The sequence below is a fragment of the Electrona antarctica genome (assembly GCF_951216825.1).
Source record: "Electrona antarctica genome assembly, contig: scaffold_1441, whole genome shotgun sequence".
NCBI classification, from domain to species: Eukaryota; Metazoa; Chordata; class Actinopteri; order Myctophiformes; family Myctophidae; genus Electrona; species Electrona antarctica.
The window spans coordinates 683-15,897 of NW_027638237.1; the positions used below are offsets into that span (position 1 = coordinate 683).

A 15,215-nucleotide genomic window follows, 5' to 3' on the forward strand; every position below is an offset into this window, starting at 1 on the left:
ACCCGCTCCTAGCGGTAACCCGCTCCTAACGGTAACCCGCTCCTAACGGTAACCCGCTCCTAGCGGTAACCCGCTCCTAGCGGTAACCCGTTCCTAACGGTAACCCGCTCCTAGCGGTAACCCGCTCCTAGCGGTAACCCGCTCCTAGCGGTAACCCGCTCCTAACGGTAACCCGCTCCTAACGGTAACCCGCTCCTAGCGGTAACCCGCTCCTACGGTAACCCGCTCCTAACGGTAACCCGCTCCTAACGGTAACCCGCTCCTAACGGTAACCCGCTCCTAGCGGTAACCCGCTCCTAACGGTAACCCGCTCCTAGCGGTAACCCGTTCCTAGCGGTAACCCGCTCCTAACGGTAACCCGCTCCTAGCGGTAACCCGCTCCTAACGGTAACCCGCTCCTAGCGGTAACCCGCTCCTAGCGGTAACCCGCTCCTAACGGTAACCCGCTCCTAGCGGTAACCCGCTCCTAGCGGTAACCCGCTCCTAGCGGTAACCCGCTCCTAGCGGTAACCCGTTCCTAACGGTAACCCGCTCCTAACGGTAACCCGATCCCCAGGACAGGATGCGCACGAGTCTGGATGCACTGTGTGTGTGTGTGTGTGTGTGTGTGTGTGTGTGTGTGTGTGTGTGTGTGTGCGTGTGCGTGTGTGTGTGTGCGTGTGTGTGCGCGCGTGAGTGTGTGCGTGTGTGCGCCTGTTTTGCATTAGGATGTGTGTGTTTGTGTGTGTGTGTGGGGGGGGGGGGGTTGGTTTAACTACTGCTACTGTATCAGACTGGGCGGCAGGTATCCCGTGTGTGTGTGTGTGTGTGTGTGTGTGCGCGTGCGTGCGCGAGCGTGCGTTTGTGTGCGTGTGCGTACGCACATGTGTGTGTGTTGCTCCAGCTAATTTGGTCCAGATGAGGAAGAGGAAATGGACCCAAATCCTGAGTCACTTCATTAATATCTCTGAAAGCAGACCTACTGATAGCAGATCTACAAGCTCGTAGCGCGGCACCGAGTGCCGCGCTACGAGCTTGTAGATCTGCTATTTCTGAAAAATCGTGAAAATGTGACGCAAATCTTTGAATATATATTCTTTCAGAGCGAACGTTTTTAACTCAAATCTTTGCTTCTGGAAGGGTCCCTGGAACAACATATTTTCAGATGGGGGTCGGCGGGCAATTACATATAATTCTGGGGGTCCTTGACATGAAATATTGAGAACCACTGACATAGAAACATGGGGTTTTTCTGAAAACCGTCATGATTTAGAAGACATTTTTTAAATCGGGCCTAAATGGGTTAATATTATGGGTCAAGCCTGAAAGGATGAATCCATCGATAAGGTTATCGACGATCAATGAATGAATGAATGGATCATTTGCGTCCCTTATTATTATTATCATTATTTATTTTTCCGTGCAGCGTCGGAGCCCAACCTGAAGGTTCGCTCCCGTCTGAAGCAGAAGGTGGCGGAGAGGAGGAGCAGCCCCATGTTGAAGAGACGGGACGGGAACGCCATGACGCCCTACAAGAAGAGAGCTCTGGAGCTGATGGGTAGGACACCTTATAGAGCAGAGCCCTGGAGCTCATGGGTAGGACACCTTATAGAGCAGAGCTCTGGAGCTCATGGGTAGGACACCTTATAGAGCAGAGCCCTGGAGCTGATGGGTAGGACACCTTATAGAGCAGAGCCCTGGAGCTCATGGGTAGGACACCTTATAGAGCAGAGCCCTGGAGCTGATGGGTAGGACACCTTATAGAGCAGAGCCCTGGAGTAGGACACCTTATAGAGCAGAGCTCTGGAGTAGGACACCTTATAGAGCAGAGCCCTGGAGTAGGACACCTTATAGAGCAGAGCTCTGGAGTAGGACACCTTATAGAGCAGAGCCCTGGAGTAGGACACCTTATAGAGCAGAGCTCTGGAGTAGGACACCTTATAGAGCAGAGCCCTGGAGTAGGACACCTTATAGAGCAGAGCTCTGGAGTAGGACACCTTATAGAGCAGAGCTCTGGAGTAGGACACCTTATAGAGCAGAGCTCTGGAGTAGGACACCTTATAGAGCAGAGCTCTGGAGTAGGACACCTTATAGAGCAGAGCCCTGGAGTAGGACACCTTATAGAGCAGAGCCCTGGAGTAGGACACCTTATAGAGCAGAGCCCTGGAGTAGGACACCTTATAGAGCAGAGCTCTGGAGTAGGACACCTTATAGAGCAGAGCTCTGGAGTAGGACACCTTATAGAGCAGAGCCCTGGAGTAGGACACCTTATAGAGCAGAGCCCTGGAGTAGGACACCTTATAGAGCAGAGCTCTGGAGTAGGACACCTTATAGAGCAGAGCTCTGGGGTAGGACACCTTATAGAGCAGAGCCCTGGAGTAGGACACCTTATAGAGCAGAGCCCTGGAGTAGGACACCTTATAGAGCAGAGCCCTGGAGTAGGACACCTTATAGAGCAGAGCTCTGGAGTAGGACACCTTATAGAGCAGAGCTCTGGAGTAGGACACCTTATAGAGCAGAGCTCTGGAGTAGGACACCTTATAGAGCAGAGCTCTGGAGTAGGACACCTTATAGAGCAGAGCCCTGGAGTAGGACACCTTATAGAGCAGAGCTCTGGAGTAGGACACCTTATAGAGCAGAGCTCTGGAGTAGGACACCTTATAGAGCAGAGCTCTGGAGTAGGACACCTTATAGAGCAGAGCTCTGGGGTAGGACACCTTATAGAGCAGAGCTCTGGAGTAGGACACCTTATAGAGCAGAGCTCTGGAGTAGGACACCTTATAGAGCAGAGCTCTGGAGTAGGACACCTTATAGAGCAGAGCCCTGGAGTAGGACACCTTATAGAGCAGAGCCCTGGAGTAGGACACCTTATAGAGCAGAGCTCTGGAGTAGGACACCTTATAGAGTAGAGCCCTGGAGTAGGACACCTTATAGAGCAGAGCCCTGGAGTAGGACACCTTATAGAGCAGAGCTCTGGAGTAGGACACCTTATAGAGCAGAGCCCTGGAGTAGGACACCTTATAGAGCAGAGCTCTGGAGTAGGACACCTTATAGAGCAGAGCCCTGGAGTAGGACACCTTATAGAGCAGAGCTCTGGAGTAGGACACCTTATAGAGCAGAGCTCTGGAGTAGGACACCTTATAGAGCAGAGCCCTGGAGTAGGACACCTTATAGAGCAGAGCCCTGGAGTAGGACACCTTATAGAGCAGAGCTCTGGAGTAGGACACCTTATAGAGCAGAGCTCTGGAGTAGGACACCTTATAGAGCAGAGCCCTGGAGTAGGACACCTTATAGAGCAGAGCCCTGGAGTAGGACACCTTATAGAGTAGAGCCCTGGAGTAGGACACCTTATAGAGCAGAGCCCTGGAGTAGGACACCTTATAGAGCAGAGCCCTGGAGTAGGACACCTTATAGAGCAGAGCCCTGGAGTAGGACACCTTATAGAGCAGAGCCCTGGAGTAGGACACCTTATAGAGCAGAGCCCTGGAGTAGGACACCTTATAGAGCAGAGCTCTGGAGTAGGACACCTTATAGAGCAGAGCTCTGGAGTAGGACACCTTATAGAGCAGAGCTCTGGAGTAGGACACCTTATAGAGCAGAGCTCTGGAGTAGGACACCTTATAGAGCAGAGCCCTGGAGTAGGACACCTTATAGAGCAGAGCCCTGGAGTAGGACACCTTATAGAGCAGAGCTCTGGAGTAGGACACCTTATAGAGCAGAGCCCTGGAGTAGGACACCTTATAGAGCAGAGCTCTGGAGTAGGACACCTTATAGAGCAGAGCTCTGGAGTAGGACACCTTATAGAGCAGAGCTCTGGAGTAGGACACCTTATAGAGCAGAGCCCTGGAGTAGGACACCTTATAGAGCAGAGCCCTGGAGTAGGACACCTTATAGAGCAGAGCCCTGGAGCTCATGGGTAGGACACCTTATAGAGCAGAGCCCTGGAGTAGGACACCTTATAGAGCAGAGCCCTGGAGTAGGACACCTTATAGAGCAGAGCTCTGGAGTAGGACACCTTATAGAGCAGAGCTCTGGAGTAGGACACCTTATAGAGCAGAGCTCTGGAGTAGGACACCTTATAGAGCAGAGCTCTGGAGTAGGACACCTTATAGAGCAGAGCTCTGGAGTAGGACACCTTATAGAGCAGAGCCCTGGAGTAGGACACCTTATAGAGCAGAGCTCTGGAGTAGGACACCTTATAGAGCAGAGCCCTGGAGTAGGACACCTTATAGAGCAGAGCTCTGGAGTAGGACACCTTATAGAGCAGAGCTCTGGAGTAGGACACCTTATAGAGCAGAGCCCTGGAGTAGGACACCTTATAGAGCAGAGCCCTGGAGTAGGACACCTTATAGAGCAGAGCCCTGGAGTAGGACACCTTATAGAGCAGAGCCCTGGAGTAGGACACCTTATAGAGCAGAGCTCTGGAGTAGGACACCTTATAGAGCAGAGCTCTGGAGTAGGACACCTTATAGAGCAGAGCCCTGGAGTAGGACACCTTATAGAGCAGAGCCCTGGAGTAGGACACCTTATAGAGCAGAGCTCTGGAGTAGGACACCTTATAGAGCAGAGCTCTGGAGTAGGACACCTTATAGAGCAGAGCTCTGGAGTTGGACACCTTATAGAGCAGAGCCCTGGAGTAGGACACCTTATAGAGCAGAGCTCTGGAGTAGGACACCTTATAGAGCAGAGCTCTGGAGTAGGACACCTTATAGAGCAGAGCCCTGGAGTAGGACACCTTATAGAGCAGAGCCCTGGAGTAGGACACCTTATAGAGCAGAGCCCTGGAGTAGGACACCTTATAGAGCAGAGCCCTGGAGTAGGACACCTTATAGAGCAGAGCTCTGGAGTAGGACACCTTATAGAGCAGAGCCCTGGAGTAGGACACCTTATAGAGCAGAGCTCTGGAGTAGGACACCTTATAGAGCAGAGCCCTGGAGTAGGACACCTTATAGAGCAGAGCCCTGGAGTAGGACACCTTATAGAGCAGAGCTCTGGAGTAGGACACCTTATAGAGCAGAGCCCTGGAGTAGGACACCTTATAGAGCAGAGCCTCTGGAGTAGGACACCTTATAGAGCAGAGCTCTGGAGTAGGACACCTTATAGAGCAGAGCCCTGGAGTAGGACACCTTATAGAGCAGAGCCCTGGAGTAGGACACCTTATAGAGCAGAGCCCTGGAGTAGGACACCTTATAGAGCAGAGCCCTGGAGTAGGACACCTTATAGAGCAGAGCTCTGGAGTAGGACACCTTATAGAGCAGAGCCCTGGAGTAGGACACCTTATAGAGCAGAGCTCTGGAGTAGGACACCTTATAGAGCAGAGCCCTGGAGTAGGACACCTTATAGAGCAGAGCTCTGGAGTAGGACACCTTATAGAGCAGAGCCTGGAGTAGGACACCTTATAGAGCAGAGCTCTGGAGTAGGACACCTTATAGAGCAGAGCCCTGGAGTAGGACACCTTATAGAGCAGAGCCCTGGAGTAGGACACCTTATAGAGCAGAGCTCTGGAGTAGGACACCTTATAGAGCAGAGCTCTGGAGTAGGACACCTTATAGAGCAGAGCCCTGGAGTAGGACACCTTATAGAGCAGAGCTCTGGAGTAGGACACCTTATAGAGCAGAGCTCTGGAGTAGGACACCTTATAGAGCAGAGCCCTGGAGTAGGACACCTTATAGAGCAGAGCCCTGGAGTAGGACACCTTATAGAGCAGAGCTCTGGAGTAGGACACCTTATAGAGCAGAGCTCTGGAGTAGGACACCTTATAGAGCAGAGCCCTGGAGTAGGACACCTTATAGAGCAGAGCTCTGGAGTAGGACACCTTATAGAGCAGAGCTCTGGAGTAGGACACCTTATAGAGCAGAGCTCTGGAGTTGGACACCTTATAGAGCAGAGCCCTGGAGTAGGACACCTTATAGAGCAGAGCCCTGGAGTAGGACACCTTATAGAGCAGAGCCCTGGAGTAGGACACCTTATAGAGCAGAGCCCTGGAGTAGGACACCTTATAGAGCAGAGCCCTGGAGTAGGACACCTTATAGAGCAGAGCCCTGGAGTAGGACACCTTATAGAGCAGAGCCCTGGAGTAGGACACCTTATAGAGCAGAGCCCTGGAGTAGGACACCTTATAGAGCAGAGCCCTGGAGTAGGACACCTTATAGAGCAGAGCTCTGGAGTAGGACACCTTATAGAGCAGAGCTCTGGAGTAGGACACCTTATAGAGCAGAGCTCTGGAGTAGGACACCTTATAGAGCAGAGCTCTGGAGTAGGACACCTTATAGAGCAGAGCCCTGGAGTAGGACACCTTATAGAGCAGAGCCCTGGAGTAGGACACCTTATAGAGCAGAGCCCTGGAGTAGGACACCTTATAGAGCAGAGCCCTGGAGTAGGACACCTTATAGAGCAGAGCCCTGGAGTAGGACACCTTATAGAGCAGAGCTCTGGAGTTGGACACCTTATAGAGCAGAGCTCTGGAGTAGGACACCTTATAGAGCAGAGCCCTGGAGTAGGACACCTTATAGAGCAGAGCCCTGGAGCTCTGGAGTAGGACACCTTATAGAGCAGAGCTCTGGAGTAGGACACCTTATAGAGCAGAGCTCTGGAGTAGGACACCTTATAGAGCAGAGCTCTGGAGTAGGACACCTTATAGAGCAGAGCTCTGGAGTAGGACACCTTATAGAGCAGAGCCCTGGAGTAGGACACCTTATAGAGCAGAGCCCTGGAGTAGGACACCTTATAGAGCAGAGCCCTGGAGTAGGACACCTTATAGAGCAGAGCCCTGGAGTAGGACACCTTATAGAGCAGAGCCCTGGAGTAGGACACCTTATAGAGCAGAGCCCTGGAGTAGGACACCTTATAGAGCAGAGCCCTGGAGTAGGACACCTTATAGAGCAGAGCTCTGGAGTAGGACACCTTATAGAGCAGAGCCCTGGAGTAGGACACCTTATAGAGCAGAGCTCTGGAGTAGGACACCTTATAGAGCAGAGCTCTGGAGTAGGACACCTTATAGAGCAGAGCTCTGGAGTAGGACACCTTATAGAGCAGAGCTCTGGAGTAGGACACCTTATAGAGCAGAGCTCTGGAGTAGGACACCTTATAGAGCAGAGCTCTGGAGTAGGACACCTTATAGAGCAGAGCTCTGGAGTAGGACACCTTATAGAGCAGAGCCCTGGAGTAGGACACCTTATAGAGCAGAGCCCTGGAGTAGGACACCTTATAGAGCAGAGCCCTGGAGTAGGACACCTTATAGAGCAGAGCTCTGGAGTAGGACACCTTATAGAGCAGAGCTCTGGAGTAGGACACCTTATAGAGCAGAGCTCTGGAGTAGGACACCTTATAGAGCAGAGCTCTGGAGTAGGACACCTTATAGAGCAGAGCCCTGGAGTAGGACACCTTATAGAGCAGAGCTCTGGAGTAGGACACCTTATAGAGCAGAGCTCTGGAGTAGGACACCTTATAGAACTGAACTACAGACTCACTCCCAATCTAAACTATGGAATGAACTTCCCATTACAGTCAGAACTACAGACTCACTCCCAATCTAAACTATGGAATGAACTTCCCATTGCAGTCAGAACTACAGACTCACTCCCAATCTAAACTATGGAATGAACTTCCCATTGCAGTCAGAACTACAGACTCACTCCCAATCTAAACTATGGAATGAACTTCCCATTGCAGTCAGAACTACAGACTCACTCCCAATCTAAACTATGGAATGAACTTCCCATTGCAGTCAGAACTACAGACTCACTCCCAATCTAAATTATGGAATGAACGCCCTATTGCAGTCAGAACTACAGACTCACTCCCAATCTAAACTATGGAATGAACTTCCCATTGCAGTCAGAACTACAGACTCACTCCCAATCTAAACTATGGAATGAACTTCCCATTGCAGTCAGAACTACAGACTCACTCCCAATCTAAACTATGGAATGAACTTCCCATTGCAGTCAGAACTACAGACTCACTCCCAATCTAAATTATGGAATGAACGCCCTATTGCAGTCAGAACTACAGACTCACTCCCAATCTAAACTATGGAATGAACTTCCCATTTCAGTCAGAACTACAGACTCACTCCCAATCTAAACTATGGAATGAACTTCCCATTGCAGTCAGAACTACAGACTCACTCCCAATCTAAACTATGGAATGAACTTCCCATTGCAGTCAGAACTACAGACTCACTCCCAATCTAAACTATGGAATGAACTTCCCATTGCAGTCAGAACTACAGACTCACTCCCAATCTAAACTATGGAATGAACTTCCCATTGCAGTCAGAACTACAGACTCACTCCCAATCTAAACTATGGAATGAACTTCCCATTGCAGTCAGAACTACAGACTCACTCCCAATCTAAACTATGGAATGAACTTCCCATTGCAGTCAGAACTACAGACTCACTCCCAATCTAAATTATGGAATGAACGCCCTATTGCAGTCAGAACTACAGACTCACTCCCAATCTAAACTATTGAATGAACTTCCCATTGCAGTCAGAACTACAGACTCACTCCCAATCTAAACTATGGAATGAACTTCCCATTGCAGTCAGAACTACAGACTCACTCCCAATCTTCCTCCGCAGTCTGAAAACCCCCCTCTTCAGATTCCATCTTAGCCCGTAGCACTCGACGACCTTACAGGCGTATGCAAAGGCTCAACGTATCTAACTTAGATAGCATTTTATGTAGACATAGCACTCTATAGTATATATGCATAGTTCATTATATAGATATTCCACTGTTACGTTCTTAAGCTTACGTATGATTTAATCATGAATTACGTATGATTCATGATTCATGATTTCTATGTATTTGATGTATTACCATGATAAATGCTTACATTGTAAAGTGCGTACACGTGTCTTAACGTCCCCTCTGCCTGCATCCCACAGACTCTGCGCCCACTAACAGCGCCCCTGGCTCGGGCCCCAGCTCTCCCATCGGAGCCTCCAGTGCCCTGGGCGCCGAAAACGGACCCTCGTCACTGCCCACCACCACCAAAACAGAGGTATGACCCCCACCACCCCCCTCCTGACTGCCCACCACCACCAAAACAGAGGTATGACCCCCACCACCCCCCTCCTGACTGCCCACCACCACCAAAACAGAGGTAAATATATCATAGAGTTGAGGTTGTTGTTGATGTCCTGGACACTGCAGTAAATACAGTGAGGTTGTTGTTGATGTCCTGGACACTGCAGTAAATACAGTGAGGTTGTTGTGGATGTCCTGGACACTGCAGTAAATACAGTGAGGTTGTTGTTGATGTCCTGGACACTGCAGTAAATACAGTGAGGTTGTTGTGGATGTCCTGGACACTGCAGTAAATACAGTGAGGTTGTTGTTGATGTCCTGGACACTGCAGTAAATACAGTGAGGTTGTTGTTGATGTCCTGGACACTGCAGTAAATACAGTGAGGTTGTTGTTGATGTCCTGGACGCTGCAGTAAATACAGTGAGGTTGTGGTTGATGTCCTGGACACTGCAGTAAATACAGTGAGGTTGTTGTGGATGTCCTGGACACTGCAGTAAATACAGTGAGGTTGTTGTTGATGTCCTGGACACTGCAGTAAATACAGTGAGGTTGTGGTTGATGTCCTGGACACTGCAGTAAATACAGTGAGGTTGTTGTTGATGTCCTGGACACTGCAGTAAATACAGTGAGGTTGTTGTTGATGTCCTGGACGCTGCAGTAAATACAGTGAGGTTGTTGTTGATGTCCTGGACACTGCAGTAAATACAGTGAGGTTGTTGTTGATGTCCTGGACACTGCAGTAAATACAGTGAGGTTGTTGTGGATGTCCTGGACACTGCAGTAAATACAGTGAGGTTGTTGTTGATGTCCTGGACACTGCAGTAAATACAGTGAGGTTGTTGTTGATGTCCTGGACACTGCAGTAAATACAGTGAGGTTGTTGTTGATGTCCTGGACGCTGCAGTAAATACAGTGAGGTTGTGGTTGATGTCCTGGACACTGCAGTAAATACAGTGAGGTTGTTGTTGATGTCCTGGACACTGCAGTAAATACAGTGAGGTTGTTGTTGATGTCCTGGACACTGCAGTAAATACAGTGAGGTTGTTGTGGATGTCCTGGACACTGCAGTAAATACAGTGAGGTTGTTGTTGATGTCCTGGACACTGCAGTAAATACAGTGAGGTTGTTGTTGATGTCCTGGACACTGCAGTAAATACAGTGAGGTTGTTGTCGATGTCCTGGACGCTGCAGTAAATACAGTGAGGTTGTTGTGGATGTCCTGGACGCTGCAGTAAATACAGTGAGGTTGTTGTTGATGTCCTGGACGCTGCAGTAAATACAGTGAGGTTGTTGTTGATGTCCTGGACGCTGCAGTAAATACAGTGAGGTTGTTGTTGATGTCCTGGACGCTGCAGTAAATACAGTGAGGTTGTTGTTGATGTCCTGGACACTGCAGTAAATACAGTGAGGTTGTTGTTGATGTCCTGGACGCTGCAGTAAATACAGTGAGGTTGTTGTTGATGTCCTGGACACTGCAGTAAATACAGTGAGGTTGTTGTTGATGTCCTGGACACTGCAGTAAATACAGTGAGGTTGTTGTTGATGTCCTGGACACTGCAGTAAATACAGTGAGGTTGTTGTTGATGTCCTGGACGCTGCAGTAAATACAGTGAGGTTGTTGTTGATGTCCTGGACACTGCAGTAAATACAGTGAGGTTGTTGTTGATGTCCTGGACACTGCAGTAAATACAGTGAGGTTGTTGTTGATGTCCTGGACACTGCAGTAAATACAGTGAGGTTGTTGTTGATGTCCTGGACGCTGCAGTAAATACAGTGAGGTTGTTGTTGATGTCCTGGACACTGCAGTAAATACAGTGAGGTTGTTGTTGATGTCCTGGACGCTGCAGTAAATACAGTGAGGTTGTTGTTGATGTCCTGGACACTGCAGTAAATACAGTGAGGTTGTTGTTGATGTCCTGGACGCTGCAGTAAATACAGTGAGGTTGTTGTTGATGTCCTGGACGCTGCAGTAAAAAACGAACCCTGGTGGTCATGAGCCTTCTGTCCGTCACAGCCCGGTGCAAACGGCTCCCCTGGCTGACGTTAAAGACGTCTGGCTGACGTTAAAGAGCCACATGTCTCTATAAACCATCCTGTGTCTGTGGCTCAGCGTCCAACAACATGATGCTAAACACTGACTAGTCAATAAATCACCGTGTTACTACTGTGTGTACTCTCTGAGGAGGTCACTCTCTGAGGAGGTCACTCTCTGAGGAGGTCACTCTCTGAGGAGGTCACTCTCTGAGGAGGTCACTCACTGAAGCCTCAGAGTATGGTGTAATGGGGCATTGCATGTTATCCACGTATACCTGTTCTGTGGCCGGGGAAAACACATAGCACGATGCTTAGAATTACTTCATTTTGTGAAACGTATCATTCTCCTTGCTTGCTTCTATGCTCTGTCAGTCGTTTGCTCACGTACGTACTACATAAGCTGTGCTAGTAGCACACGCTCATCATGCAGCAGAGGATCATGGGGGTTTTGTTGGCGGTCCAGGGTTTCAGTTCAGTTGGCTTGTCACGGTGTGACCCGTCACCGAGCCGGCCCGCCCTGCCGGCCCGCGGGCCGCAGTCCAAATCGTTTTGAGGTCCACACACACACACACACACACACACTCACACTCACACTCACACTCACACTCACACTCACTCACACACACACACACACCAAGAGAAGAAACAGATTTGTGGCGTGGTCCCCGAGCCGCCTCACTCGTGCAGCTCCCCGCCGTTTATACACACACTGTGGAGGCGGGCTGATCATGACAACATCCTGGAACAATGACAACATCCTGGAACAATGACAACATCCTGGAACAATGACAACATCCTGGAACAATGACAACATCCTGGAACAATGACAACATCCTGGAACAATGACAACATCCTGGAACAATGACAACATCCTGGAACAATGACAACATCCTGGAACAATGACAACATCCTGAAACAATGACAACATCCTGGAACAATGACAACATCCAGGAACAATGACAACATCCTGGAACAATGACAACATCCTGAAACAATGACAACATCCTGGAACAATGACAACATCCTGGAACAATGACAACATCCTGGAACAATGACAACATCCTGGAACAATGACAACATCCTGGAACAATGACAACATCCTGGAACAATGACAACATCCTGGAACAATGACAACATCCTGGAACAATGACAACATCCGGGAACAATGACAACATCCGGGAACAATGACAACATCCGGGAACAATGACAACATCCTGGAACAATGACAACATCCTGGAACAATGACAACATCCGGGAACAATGACAACATCCTGGAACAATGACAACATCCTGGAACAATGACAACATCCTGGAACAATGACAACATCCTGGAACAATGCGTGCAGCACAAGCAGCTGTGTTTGTTTTGCTTTTTGAAGAAAAAAGAAGAAGAAAAGAAAAACCTTCGCTGTTTTTACTCTCTCTGGGACCTCCGGTGACACGGTGCGCTGGAGGGGGAGGGTCTGACAGGGGGGTGGCGGGGGGGAGGGGGGGAAGGGGGGCGGGGGGGAAGGTTGTAGCTACTTTACTTAGCTTTCTGAAAGCAAGGCCGTTGTTTGTGCACCGTTACACTAGGTGTCCTCTTTCAGAGCGTTCGTTTTTCAGCGGTCCTGTGGGGGCGTATACGGGGCCGGATATCCACGCACGGGTCACTGAGCCCCCCCCCCCCCCCCCCCCCCCTGGGGAGGATAAACATGGCTGTTGCCGAACCACATGCTGGCCCGACCCGGCCCCCTCGCTGCTGGACACAGGAAGTGTACGGCCCGTGGTGCGCTGCTGGCCTGACCTGTTCTGGACAACCGTCTCTAAAAGGGTCCCAAATATATTTCATCTACTGTAGATTATTCCTTTAACGTATATATTTACAGTAGAGAGAAACAGAGAAGAGGAGTGAGGCCTTTTCTTCGGGGTGCCAAGTAATCCTGGTCGCTGGACGTACTGTAGCGCGTGGAAGGAACACGTTATGCCAAACCCCTGACCAGGGGGAGGCAGTATAGAGACCAGGATTGCTGCATGTTTTTGAGGGCCCTCCTATATTTGTTTATAGTTCAATGAAATGAAATGAAATGAAATGATTACTATATTTACCCAGGGTATCTGGGCTAAGCTCAAGAACTTGTTTCCAGCCAGGCCCTGCTCATAGAACACATTTCATCGTAGTGGTTCAATGCCTTGTTCAAGGGCACTTCAGCGGTGGTAATTTTAACGTGTCGGGCCGCTGATTCGAACTGGCGACCTTCCGGTATCAAGACCGCTCCGCAATCCGTTCGGCCACCGCTGCCACACAATGTTTGTTTTAAAAACGCGTTTTAAAACCTTCCATATTCAAAGCAGCAGTGCAGCAGCTATTTTGTCTGCAACGTTTAGCCATTGTAAACGGCATTGTAAATCTCTCTCTCTCTCTCTCTCTCTCTCTCTCTCTCTCTCTCTCTCTCTCTCTCTCTCTCTCTCTCTGTCTCTCTCTGTCTCTCTCTCTCTCTCTCTCTCTGTCTCTCTCTGTCTCTCTCTCTCTGTCTCTCTCTCTCTCTCTCTCTCTCTCTCTCTCTCTCTCTCTCTCTCTCTCTCTCTCTCTCTCTCTCCCTCTCCCCAGCGCTGGCCCTCGCAGCCTCGCCTGTTCCGTCCTGAGGGCTCCGTGTCCATGCTCAGCCTGTACACGTCTCCCTCGCTGCCCAACATCACCCTGGGTCTCTCTGCGGCCTCCTCCACCCCTCTCAGCGTGAGTACACCTCCATGTCCTCCTAACCCTAACCCTAACCCCACCCTGGGTCTCTCTGCGAGTACACCTCCATGTCCTCCTAACCCTAACCCTAACCCCACCCTGGGTCTCTCTGCGAGTACACCTCCATGTCCTCCTAACCCTAACCCTAACACCACCCTGGGTCTCTCTGCGAGTACACCTCCATGTCCTCCTAACCCTAACCCTAACACCACCCTGGGTCTCTCTGCGAGTACACCTCCATGTCCTCCTAACCCTAACCCTAACCCCACCCGGGGTCTCTCTGCGAGTACACCTCCATGTCCTCCTAACCCTAACCCCCACCCTGGGTCTCTCTGCGAGTACACCTCCATGTCCTCCTAACCCTAACCCTAACACCACCCTGGGTCTCTCTGCGAGTACACCTCCATGTCCTCCTAACCCTAACCCTAACACCACCCTGGGTCTCTCTGCGAGTACACCTCCATGTCCTCCTAACCCTAACCCTAACACCACCCTGGGTCTCTCTGCGGCCTCCTCCACCCCTCTCTCTGTGAGTACACCTCCATGTTGTCCTCCTAACCCTAACCCTAACACCACCCTGGGTCTCTCTGCGGCCTCCTCCACCCCTCTCTCTGTGAGTACACCTCCATGTCCTCCTAACCCTAACACCACCCTGGGTCTCTCTGCGGCCTCCTCCACCCCTCTCAGCGTGAGTACACCTCCATGTTGTCCTCCTAACCCTAACCCTAACCCCACCCTGTGTCTCTCTGTGAGTACACCTCCATGTCCTCCTAACCCTAACCCTAACACCACCCTGGGTCTCTCTGCGAGTACACCTCCATGTTGTCCTCCTAACCCTAACCCTAACCCCACCCTGGGTCTCTCTGCGAGTACACCTCCATGTCCTCCTAACCCTAACCCTAACACCACCCTGGGTCTCTCTGCGAGTACACCTCCATGTCCTCCTAACCCTAACCCTAACACCACCCTGGGTCTCTCTGCGAGTACACCTCCATGTCCTCCTAACCCTAACCCTAACACCACCCTGGGGCATGGTTCTCTCCATGTTGTCCTCCTAACCAAAACACTAAATTAACTTTAGATTTAATCGACTAAAACATCGGCTAAAAGTAGACTGAAAGCATAGCATTTCAGATCACTAAAACATGACTGAGACTAAATGGAACTGTATTCGAAAAGGCTAGATGACTACAACTTTAATCAAAATGTGCTGTCAAAATCAACAGTGCGGTTGAACGACCGGGGGGCATGTGTGTGTGTGTGTGTGTGTGTGTGTGTGTGTGTGTGTGTGTGTGTGTGTGTGTGTGTGTGTGTGTGTGTGTGTGTGTGTGTGTGTGTGTGTGTGTGTGTGTGTGTGGACCCTCCGTATATGGCCATGAGGGCCCTGACCTCCGACCCCCAGCGCTTTTATAGCTCTTAGATAAATATTGTCCTTAAGTGTCT

General features: G+C 50.2%; 1 protein-coding gene across 1 annotated transcript; it reads left to right on the forward strand.

The window, feature by feature from the left end:
- Positions 1-1,405: 1,405 nt before the first annotated feature.
- On the forward strand, positions 1,406-13,769 carry LOC306918248 (histone deacetylase 9-B-like; the record flags this gene model as incomplete). Its single annotated transcript, XM_079531119.1, has 3 exons — positions 1,406-1,537; positions 8,877-8,992; positions 13,644-13,769. Coding segments are annotated over 3 exons (374 nt in total), but the record flags the coding sequence as incomplete, so codon positions are not given.
- Positions 13,770-15,215: the final 1,446 nt, after the last annotated feature.